General features: G+C 37.2%; 2 protein-coding genes across 2 annotated transcripts; one reads left to right on the top strand and one right to left on the bottom strand.

Moving 5' to 3' along the window:
• Positions 1-191: 191 nt before the first annotated feature.
• LOC140802906 (uncharacterized) lies at positions 192-776 on the top strand. The gene is made up of 2 exons (XM_073158521.1): positions 192-361; positions 467-776. The coding sequence occupies exons 1-2, from the start codon at positions 192-194 to the stop codon at positions 774-776; spliced, it is 480 nt and encodes a 159-aa protein (XP_073014622.1).
• Positions 777-8,747: 7,971 nt separating this feature from the next.
• Positions 8,748-10,149, bottom strand: LOC140803949 (ethylene-responsive transcription factor ERF003-like). Its single transcript, XM_073159792.1, has 2 exons — positions 9,793-10,149; positions 8,748-9,468 (listed from the first exon to the last, which is right to left on the bottom strand). Exons 1-2 carry the CDS (start codon positions 9,873-9,875, stop codon positions 9,021-9,023), a joined length of 531 nt encoding a protein of 176 aa, XP_073015893.1. The 5' UTR covers positions 9,876-10,149; the 3' UTR covers positions 8,748-9,020.
• Positions 10,150-12,580: the final 2,431 nt, after the last annotated feature.

Below are 12,580 nucleotides of genomic sequence, written 5' to 3'. Positions count from 1 at the left end.
CAGTTAGACAATATACAACTTCTTCAATTCCTTTCCGATGGCGGTTATTTGTTTAACATGGTATCAGAGCAGCTGGATTTAGATTCGCGAGATTCCTCTCTTCCGCCAATAATCTTCGCACGCAGCTGATTTTGGACTCAGTCGATTGAGATCGTTGAGCATTTTTTTTACAGCTTCGAGTTGTTCAATTCATGGCAAACCCCACCAATTTCAACGATCCCTTGTTCTTACACATGTCGGATGCTCCAGGTATGACTATTGTTAGTGAACAGTTGACAGGGGTTGAGGATTATGGCATTTGGAGTCGTGTGATGTTAATCGCACTTCGGGCAAAAAATAAGACGGCGTTCATTGACGGAACGTGTGTACGACCTGCGGTAGGAAGTACTACGTTAAATCAGTGGGAGAGATGCAATGCATTAGTGTTATCATGGATTATGAATTCTGTTTCAAAAAATATTTTCAGTGGAATTGTATATTCGAGTGATGCTTCTACAGTATGGTCAGACTTGAAAGATCAATTTGATAAGGTTAATGGCTCGAGAATTTTCTTGATTCACCGAGAACTTGGGAGATTAACTCAAGGAAACACCACAATTTCAGTGTATTTTTGTAAGCTGAAGCAGCTTTGGGATCAATATAGTTCATTGGTCACCTTGCCGTCGTGTGAGTGTGCTGCAGTGAGGAAGTATGTTGAATATGACCAGCAACATCGTTTATTGCAATTTTTGATGGGCCTTAATGACAGCATATGCATGTTCGAAGCCAAATATTGATGATGACGCCTTTGCCAATGGTTAGCCAGGCTTTTTCACTGCTTTCTCAAGAGGAGTCTCATCGTATGTTGTCCTCGGTTGATCAACCTACTTCAATCTTCTATGCGAGACAAGGACGGGGCGATGAGCGAAGAAAAGAGGTTCTTACGTGTGAGCATTGTGGTTGGAATGGACATGTTAAAGCTCATTGTTTTAAGTTGATAGGGTACCCTCCAGGCCACAAGTTGTACAAACCACAACACCAACAAGGCAGAGGCACTCCTACACGATTTAATCGAGAGTTTGACAAACCTAAGATGAAGAATATGGCTCACAATGTTGCTATGATGGACAATGAGGTGTCACCAAAGACCACTACAGGGGCTGGATCTAGTTTCACCCCAGCTCAATATGCTGAGATATTGCAACTATTAGGAGATACCATTTTACAGTCATCGAATAATAATGATGCTAAAACGTTGCAGGCACCAGACGCCAATGCTGTTGTAAACATGGCTGGACAGATTCATGGAAGTGCTCCTACAGATTGGATCATAGACACCGGAGCCAATGAGCATATGACGGGTAACTATTCGTTGCTGTGTGATCCTAAATCTTTGCGTTCTTCCCCTAGTTCCGTGAGATTGCCGAATGGTGTTCAACTCTTAGTTAATGCTAAAGGGTCTGTCAATGTCTTAGATACCACCATCGTTCACGATGTGTTGTATATTCCTCACTTTCACTTCAACCTCCTCTCAGTTTCTAAGTTCACTAAATCTCATGACTGTTATGTCACATTTTACCCTCATTGTTGTACATTTCAGGACCGCAACAGTGGGAAGATAATTTGGATTGGTAGGGCTCACCATGGACTTTACTACTTAGCACCAGCACCATTTCGACCCTCTCATGTTTCACACCAGATAACCTCTAGTACACCTCAATGTAATACTTTCATTTCATGTGCTTCTGTTACTCATGACTTGTGGCATCGAAGATCAGGGCATATGTCCCTCACTAGAATGCAATTGTTGCCTTTTTTTATCAAAGAACATCATTCTTTCACTACAAAAAAAACAATGTATTAAGACCGGTCTTCCAGGAGCGTTTGCGTACCCGCTCCTAATAAGTGTATCAGCAAGAGCGGTGTGAAGGAACCGTTTGTCCTAAATCAAACAAACAAGATTGAGTTTTCCTATAGTTAGCTTATCAAAAACTTCTTCTTTGTTTGAACTCGTGCATATGGATATTTGGGGTCCATTTCGAACACCCACATATAATGGAGAAAAATATTTCTTGACGATTATCGATGATTTCTCTAGAGGCACGTGGACATTTCTTATGCAATCCAAGTTGGACATCCTAAGACTTCTAAACTAGTTTTTTTTTATCATGGTTGCCACTCAATTCTCATTGAAAGTCAAAGCAATTCGAACCGATAATGCTTCTGATTTTTTTAAACTCGAGTGTGGATCGCTATTTACATCACTCGGAATTTTGCATCAAAGTTCTTGTCCATATACTCCTCAACAAAATGGAGTGGTTGAAAGGAAACATCGCCACATCCTTGACTTGGCTAGAGCCTTATACTTTCAATCGTCTATTCCTCTCCATTTCTGGGGAGATTGTGTTCTCACTGCCGTATATCTCGTAAACTGTACTCTCAGTCCTCTTCTTGCCAATAAAACTCGGCCTTTTGAAATCATGTTCGGCAAGACTCCTTCATATACACATCTAAAAGTCTTTGGTTGTCTTTGTTATGCCTCATCTTTACATGTCACCCATAAATTCTCCTCTAGAGCCAAGGCTTTTGTATTTTTGGGTTATTCCATTCTTCAAAAGGATACAAAGTGATGGATCTTGAGACCAAGAGAATCTTTATTTCAAGAGATGTTGTCTTTCATGAATCTAACTATCTGTTGCTGAAAAGTCAATGCCTGAACCAATGTTTCTTGACTCCAACTCATTCTTCGATTCTTCCCCACTGGAAGACGATGGTCCTGATTTGTCCAGTGATCTCCACTCCCCATCTGCTCAAGGGACAGACAATGATGATGCCCCTTCACTTCCCTTAAGAAGATCATCTCGAAGTGTACAACCACCCATTTGGACAAAAGATTTTTCTTGTCCCACATTGTCTCATGCCTCTGCCACTCCTTGATGCTATCCGATTTATAATCATATCCAGTACTCAAATTTTTCTCAATCCTATCAAAGTTTTTTAACTACATTTTCATCCTTTTCTGAGCCACGATCTTATCATGAAGCTATCACGGATCCTAGGTGGAATCATGCAATGGATTTGGAACTAGCAGCTCTAGACTCCAACCACACATGGGATATAGTTGATTTACCGTCCTATGCCAAGCCGATAGGGTGCCGATGGTTTTATAAGCTAAAATTCCTACCCAATGGAAGTGTTGATAAATTCAAAGCGCGGTTGGTTGCGAAGGGATACACACAACAGGCTGGAGATGATTTCCATGACACGTTTTCTCCTACGGCCAAAATCACCACCATACGTTGTTTTTTCAGCATAGCAGCTGTCCGAGGCTAGAGTTTATTTCAGATGGATGTTACCAATGCGTTTCTCCAAGGTGACTTAGATGAAGAAATCTTTATGCAACTGCCCCTCGGCTATCATGTTCAAGACCACAATAAAGTTTGTCGACTTCGCAAATCTTTGTATGGGCTTAAACAAGCTTCTCGACAATGGAATCAAAAGTTTGCAACTGTGATGATTGATGCTGGTTTTACGCAGTCCCAACATGATCATTCCTTGTTTACTCGTCATGATGCTCACATCACTACCCTTCTAGTGGTTTATGTCGATGATATTGTCATCACTGGTAATGATATGGCTGCCATTGATGATTTAAAGAAATTCTTGCACTCTCGACTTGAGCTTCGAGACCTTGGTCTTTTGAAGTATTTTTTAGGGATTGAAATAGCCCGATCCACCAGTGGCATTCTTTTAAATCAACGAAAGTATGCTCTGGATCTTCTTGCGGATGCTGGATTCCTTGGGGCCAAACCGTTTGATACCCCTACTGAACAACATCAGAAGCTCACCTCCCATGATTTTGATCGCTTGTTTCCTACTACATCAGCTTATGCCTCCGATAATTTTCTTGCTGATTCAGATTCGTATAAACGATTAGTTGGCAAATTAATATATCTCACCATTACTAGACCTGATATATGTTATGCAGTTCAACGGTTGAGTCAGTTTATGCACTCTCCTAAACGTGCTCATATGGATGCTGCCATGCAAGTTGTCAAATATCTCAAGGGCTCCCCTGGGATGGGCATTTTTCTGCCTTCTCACAGCGCCTTGAAGTTATCTGCCTATTGTGACTCAGATTGGGCCTCTTGTCCCATGACTCGTCGATCTCTCACAGGTTTCTGCATTAAATTGGGAGATTCACTTATATCTTAGCGCACAAAAAAACAGAACATCGTCTCAAGATCTTCGGTCGAAGCAGAGTATCGCGCCATGGCTACGACTTCCTGTGAGTTAGTTTGGATCCAAGGGCTGTTGTCTAATATGGGGTTGGTGTTTACCGAACCTGCTACACTGTACTGTGATAACCATGCAGCTTTGCATATTGCTGCCAATCCCATGTTTCACGAGCGTACAAAGCACATCGATATTGATTGTCACCTTATTCGTGATAAGATTAAAGCGGGTTGTTTTCGGACTGCCTATGTGTCTTCCTCGAATCAACTTGCTGAACTCTTCACCAAAGGGTTGGGTACTGATTAACATCGTTTTCTATTAATCAAGCTTGGTGTTCTAGGTCTGTTCCAAGCTTGAAGGGGGCGTGTTGATATACGATGGACCATTTGCTGTACAATCATTTTTGACTCATATAATGTGGCAAAGTTCATATATGAAAGTCGTGTTTTAGCTTTAGGAAATAAATACGTTTCTTTCTCTATATATAGAATCTTGTACGAACATTTTATTCAATTCATTTAGACAATATACAACTTCTTCAATTCCTTTCCGATGGCGGTTATTTGTTTAACAGAAACGAGCTCGTTTTGTTGGTCGTTTAGGAACAGCAAGTATGGAGCAGAGACCAAAAATGGAAAAAATGGAGGGATGAAGTTTAAATCCAGCGATAGTGAGATTTCCAAAGAGGAGTTGATGAACTATTATGGGAAGAAAAGAGGTTACAGGAATAGGGAGGATTCTGATATTTCAACAGGCAGCCTGTCTCCAGGGAGATTATCACTTGCATCTTATGATAGTTGGCAGCCTGATTTCAAAAGCGTTACAGCAAAATGATATCCTTCAAGAATTTGTATGGGAAGAGAAGTAATTTCTTATACAAAATATGTCCAACAATCCAAAGTGATATTCATGTTTTGGTTTAGAGTAGGAAGACATACTCGGTATAAACAACACAACAAGTATAGTTTCGTTCAGAAACAGAAATACTGCCTCTAAAATACATCAAATGCTTCCCTCCACTCCATTTTCGGATCCATCTCCGCTATTTTTGATCTCATAAGTTGGTGAATCCATCTCGAACTATTACGATTCTCGATGTCAGTTTCACAAGAATATGTGTAAAGGCTAACAAATGATGGTATTCTGAATAATGTACAGCAACGAATAACAGTAAGTCAAGGCGAGGATGTATCCTCTGTTCGCAAGACGAATTGTCCGTATACTAGTGCTTTACGTTGACGGTAATCGTCTCTAAGATACAACGACTTAATCCAGAAAGTGTGGTTCTATGCCAAAGGACATGCGCATGAGACGCATTGGTTTGGACATGGGACGCAACGAACACAGCCTAGCTGCTGTGAAGTGCAAGCTAAGGACACACTGTTTGGTCTAAGAGACATTTTTTCGAACATAAAAAATTATGACAATTATGTCTAAGAGACATTCACCGAGACCTGGCCTATCAGCGTCTTCTTCCTTTTCAAAAAATTCTGGTGCCCCTGAGCCCAAACCTTTAACTCAAACTTTGAGCTAATAAAGAAGAATTTATTTGGCATATTTCCCAATGTGGGACAGGATTGTCATGACACATTATTCAAAGTTAATTCACCTCTTATCTAACGACAAATTCCAAGGTTCTCTCGTGCAGAACATTAATGTGGAGAGTTTGACAAGTTTGGAAGCTCTCTCGCCTAGAACACCAGTTATTTGTATTTGAACACTCTTCTCAAAAATATGTGGTCTACAAGTGTTTCTCTTGAGAATTGATCAACAAACTTATATTAGAATACACCCACCAGTAAAAAAAAAACAAAAAGTTCTACAAAAATGGTCTCGGAGAGATATTTTTTATAATTGTGTTTTGAATCCGAGACCTCGTCCCAAATTTGAAACCTTGATCAAAGATGAACTACGAGCCATCAACAATTACTATTCTTGTTTGAATACGATCGAGTGATTACTTCAACCTTGTGCAATAATCAGTGTGATTCAAATTTGCCAGCGATTTATAAGTTGTTAAGCAAGATTCATTATGACACTGATTGATGCTCATTAGCAACACGCTTTCTAATGGACAATCAAAGCTTGAATAGAAATTGGATTCATCATTTGACTCGATCAGCTTCATTTATTTCTATATGTATTATATTATATTATATTATGGCTTGTAATACTGAAGGAATCATAACAACTTGTTTACTCACATATGGTTGCTCAGCCACTATCTCAGTAATTTAATGACATAAAAATCTCCGTGAGTTCAAAAACCTATACCAAAAAACTCGCAACTCTCGACTCGCACGCCGATTTCAATGACTAATAAGTTTACAAAATTCTCACATACACTGACTCGAGTTTATTCGCGATTAAAATATGACATATTTTTCGAATTCTAGGACTCCGACTCGCCATTATGGTTCGTGTTAAATTTGGCAAACCGGGTCACAATACTGACAACACAACCAATCTATTTTATGTGGTTGGTCGAGATGCTTCGACTGACTTGACCCGTTTTGATAGATGTGTCGGTGTCTGTTATACATAAACAAGATATATATTATAAATTTATAATACATGTCAGAAAAACCAAACAGAAGTCATGTAAAATATATTTATTAGACATAGGTGATGGAATTGAAATTTTTTTAAATTAATTCTACTCAAGATTTTGATACTATTAATCCTCTACACTGAGATTGAGGAGCGGAGAAAATGCATGCAAGTTGATGGAAGGCATGTGGAGGTAGTCGTGGGAAATGGGCCCACTTAGATTGAATGGTTTGGTTGTGGACAAATGAAATATTGCATTCAAAGTATGTAAGTAACAATGGCACATGCAATGGTGATGTCTGTGGAAGAGGATTGATAAGGATTGTTGTTGAAAATATTCATGTACTAGGAAAGTAGCGAATTTAGATACGTTATACTTGATGCGGCATAGAAACTATATTTCATCGAGATTGAACAAACATATTTTCTACTGTCGGGTGTGTTATACCCAGGGGCGGAGGGAGAGCTTGCTATAACCCGGATGGTCCAAAAAATTTATATGTAAATTTTTTTATAATTTTGGATAAATATGATATTAGTTTGGGTAGATCAATTTAAAATATTAAATGATATTAGAGTTTAAAATTCTAGCCTGGGTAGGATTGGATTTCTGCTCCGCCCCTGGTTATACCTGATATGACATAGAAGCTGTTGTACTCGATAATAGACATAGTTTTTTGAGAGTATACATGGCATGTAGACAACTTGCATAAAAATTTCGATAATTGTAGCAAAAGTCGTGAAATTTGAAAATTAGGATGTTATGGCATGGAAAAATCGTGGAATTTTTTGGATGTAAAATTTTTCTTAGAAATGTTCACCAATTAATTAAAAGAATTAACTGGGAAGACAACTTTTTTACCAATGGACATTCATTTTGAAAGTCTTTATTAGATTGTGATTTTGTGAATGAATGCGCGTGGACTTTGATGTTGAAATGTTTTTGGACAGTATAAAACATAGAGATTGGACACTGTCCCTAATTAAAATAACACAATTTATTTATTTATTTATATATAATTTTAAAAAATGGTTCAAAAAGACAAAACAAAAAGCAGAACTTTGAATCAATTGTATGACTCCAAATTCCATACTAGTGTGCAGCAGCTGTTATATGTGGTGATCACACAAAAATAAAGTGAATGAGAAAACATTCTGGACTGTGTTTCTCCTTAAATGAACATCAATTATTAGCCCTATTTTTCCCAAACCTTTTTCACATGATGTTATAAGAACAAATAGTAAGGAGAAAGAAAACATGTTATTCCGAGAGTGTTACTCCTCGTGAACATATCCTAACATGATATACGATAAACCTATATAATCTAATGATATTTTGGGGTATCGGGATATCTTATACCCGACGCATCAATTTAATATAATTTATTGACTTTCTATTTTCAATTTCTGGTTTTTAAATAGGCAGAAACAATTGAATTTTGTCCATCTCTCTATATTTTTTTTAAAAAAAAAACTATATATCCAAAGAGTCACATGAAAACTATCGAGTACCAACTTTCAAGACTAACATGGAGTGGAGAAAAAACTTCCAAAAGCATTAAATGCTTTAATGGAGGCCAAAAAACACCCATGGAGTCTCAGGCTACATTTATTACATCATATGATGTCTAGTTTTTTGGATGATATTTAAATATGCTCTTCTATACTTTTTTTCTCTCCTAAATACTATTTGGAAAGAAGAAAAAGAAAAAAGACCTTTTAGTTTTAATATTTTAACAATGTACGAATATACATGTACATTATTGAAGGATAAGGATTAAAATCCCAAGAATGTGTATGAGTGAGTCTCATGTGAGACCGTCTCACAGATTATAATCTGCGGATCAACTCTACTCATATTCACAATAAAAAGTAATACTCTTAGCATAAAAAGTAATATTTTTTCATGAGTGACCCAAATAAGAGATCTGTCTCACAAATACAACCCGTAAGATCGTCTCACACAAGTTTTTGCCTTTGTATTATGTTTTAATAAAAATTTATTGATTCTTAAATTCACATTGACTTTCATCCCATGATGATAGGAATATTTGTCACAATATAGATGCATAAAAAATGTTGAAGAAATGCCACTTAGACGTCACTGGTTGATATCGGCGTCGGCGTCGGCTCGAGCCTAACCTCCCTTCCCTCATGTGCCCGCCACCAAATTGTAACTCGGGAAAAAAGATTGTTGAAGAAATAGACTCAAGTGAAAGGGAAAGAAACAACACTAAAATCTCTCCACTAGACCACTACATTGTTGAATTTCCCATAACAGAAGAAAGCTCAAGTGAACCATAATCAAGTAGCTCCTGAATCATCTGCTCAATGTGATCATCTTCAAGAGATTCAAATTTCTGCCCATTATCTCCTACTGGGATTTCGCAATTATTAACACCCTTTTGATCATTCTTTAAATCAATGGCATTCCCTCTGTCAAAACATGGAAAATGATCTGCTTCGTTTAGCTTATTATTAACTACTGGTTTCTTGACCATTTGGAGGGAAGCCATGTGGCATTTATGTAGCTTAGCCATTAGTGTGGCTGAAAGAAGCTTCGCTGACGATGATCGTGGCTCGTTCGGGTTGTGGGAGAAGTTTGTGCGCGCTCTAGGCCCGGACATGATACGTGCAGCCTCGTCGTACGCCTTGGCAGCATCCTCTGCTGTCTCGAATGTGCCTAGCCATACTCTTGTCTTTCTGCATGAACAAGATAAAAAGTAGTCATTAACATAGCCATTATGGTCAGCAAAATACAACAAATATTTTGTAAGAACCATATTCGAACAAAACCACAGTATACAGAGAGGACTACATGCTCGTTAAATCCAAGCAACGGAATAAACTTGTTCGTTTCAAGAAACAATGAACCAGACACTTAAATTGATGGGTAGTTTGTTGTCTTGAAATTAATGCTGAAATTCATTAATGCAGCCCCACCCTTTGTGGATACATCAAACATCCCCACAGACAGAAAACTAGAAGTCGAGTCCACAAATACATGAAGAAAACATGGGAGCTTACAGTAAAGGGTGGCGAATTTCGGAAACCCAGGATCCCCAATGTCGCTGCCGTACGCCGCGGTACCGTTGTTGCTGTCTGGCCATGGAGGTAGCTGGTGGGAAAATCGAAGTTCTGCAAGCAGTTGTATCTCGTAGGAGCAAATTTAGGAAAAGTGTTTGTGATAATGTCTCCAAGAGAGATGACAGTGGCTACGTAGGGGGGGTTTATGTAAGCGTACTTTGCGGCTTTCAGCTGGCAATCAAAGCATGAGATTGGACCCCACAAGACTTTTCTATGCCCTTTCATCTCCCATTCCCATTATCTTGTTTTTTGTATCGCGAGACGTGCCAGCCGAAACCCTTTACGGCTGACATATATAGGAGAAGATTAAAGATACTATCGACACCAAAAAACTCAGTCGAGATAGATCTCGAGTTCTAAACTCATGTAAATCTATTAATGGATGAAAATAGAAAGTCGAAAAATCATTTGGATTTGATTCGATTTGACTATGATGATGACGGGGTGAATTGAGTATGAGTTTGATGGACAATTACATCGAATCGGGTTGATTTATGTCCTGGTTTGTCGAAATTCCGGGGCAACTACCTGGGCTTGAAGTATTTGCATACTTAAGAAAGTAGGGAACGTTATTGGGCGTCGGAAGATTATCCGGCGTAGCTACTCCAACACTCAAGTTAGTTAAGTACTTTATATCAAGAGAATGTGCAGGGAGTATGCGTATTTTTTGCAAGAATACATGAATGCATGATTATTGAGGAAATCTTGTATTTATAAGATAAAAGTCGATGATGATTTTGTTTTCAATGTCCAGCTGCTACTCATAGCGAGATGGACGCTCATATTCTTCTTTCTGACACTGTCAAATACGATAGCCTATACTACCTTCAGTCTAGTCACATCACTTCTACGCGCTGAAAGACCTGCCAATGATTATCGAGACATGGCGTCCCATACTTATCAACTTGGAGATGACATATGTACCAAGGTGCTCGGGTGGATGAACGTGACGTGAAGTACTGCCTATTAATTACACTACCCGAGCTTTCATTTCCCGGGCTCAGCTGAGAGTTCGGCTCCTTCTGAACACTTGTCGATTTGCTTGACTTTACTGGCTTCCTGACTACCCGAAACCCAGACTCAAGATGACACACGTGCCTCTTGGATGACCCGGATATCTCCGGGGTATGATAAAATTATATTTGTATGAATTGATATATTTGAAATCCATTGATTTTGATTATTTTTTTTATTGTTAACAATGAAATACTTATTTATTTACACATCAGTTACACAAAGTATCATGAATTTCAAATGAGTATTATTGGGTTAACTTGAAATTCATCGTAATTAACATATAACATTATATAAACATGGATGATCTTGAAATTCATCGTAATTAACATATAACATTATATAAACATGGATGATGCATATTTAAAGTTTATGATCTTGTTAATCTAAAACTACAAAAATACATTTAAATATATTTTGAAATTCATGAATCGCATGAATTTCAAATGTATTCAAATGTAAATTTGTTGTTTTGGAGAATCAAGATCATGAACTTAAAATTCACTCTTTTTATATTTATATAGTGTTTCATACTAATTAGAATGAATTTCAAATTTACCAAATAATGATGTCATTTAAAACTCATTTTATTTTGTATGACTAATGTGTAAATAAAATTTGAATTTTTCTATTGTTTCATTGCTTACAATACAATCATAATCGAAATTGATTCATTTTAAATCCATCTCTACATGCAAACATTCTAAATGGGCAAATCACGGTGAATTTCAAATCCACTCAATATCAAGTTATTCAATTTCAATAGTAAATGTCGTAGAATTCAAATACACAAGAGATTCATGCCATTTGAATTTCAATTCTCAAACCCCCCCGAGATCCTCTTAAAACAAAATTTATCAATCTAAACGCAATCAAAGAAATACGAATAAAAATGGTATTATTGTTATTATTACTTTTATAAATAAATATATTTTTTGGTTATAGGGAGTGCTTAATATTATTAATATTATTTTGAGGAGATGGGAGTGCTTATTTTAATAGAAGGGCGTACATGAATTTTAGCAACAGTAGCAGATGAAATGTATCTTTCGCAAGATTATGGCCTCCTAACGTGGAGGAATGGTATTATCCATTTATTATTATTATTATTATTTTTTAATTCATTTTTAAAAAGTATTTTTTTAGTGATAATAATGGAATTTTTTATTAACGAATTATAATAGACATACCATATGTGGCTGATATCACATTATATATATTACATATTTGCTAAACATAGGAAAACCTGTCCATGTGCCTCGCAGTATTTAATCACAAACAAAACATGATAAATTTAGCACATAATTGTACTCTCTCCCTCGTGACTTTGTAGCTGCAACGTTTCTGCAGATACATTCACTCTTAAATTAGAGTCTCGATCTCATACCTCGTTATTATTTACTAACTAAGATAAGTTTGGTTGGAGACTTGGAGTGATACTTCAACAAAATAATGTTTTATTTTATATATAAATTTAGATAAATTCGATATCGGCTGATGAATATGTTGCATCTGACCAGGGACGGATCCAGGAATAAGAGTTGGGGTGGGCTTGAACTCAATATGATAAATTATATATTATTAAAAAAAAATACATTATATCGTTCAACGAAGTTGTGCCTTACGGGATTTTAAAACATAAAATTCATCAATAATAGAATTTACATCAATATGTTTAGCTAAATCTCGTTCAATATAGAGTGTCAAACAATCG

This window comes from Primulina eburnea, chromosome 10 (genome assembly GCF_022965805.1).
Source record: "Primulina eburnea isolate SZY01 chromosome 10, ASM2296580v1, whole genome shotgun sequence".
NCBI classification, from domain to species: Eukaryota; Viridiplantae; Streptophyta; class Magnoliopsida; order Lamiales; family Gesneriaceae; genus Primulina; species Primulina eburnea.
Note: the sequence above shows the minus strand (reverse complement) of the source record. Positions and strands in the feature narration are given on the sequence as shown.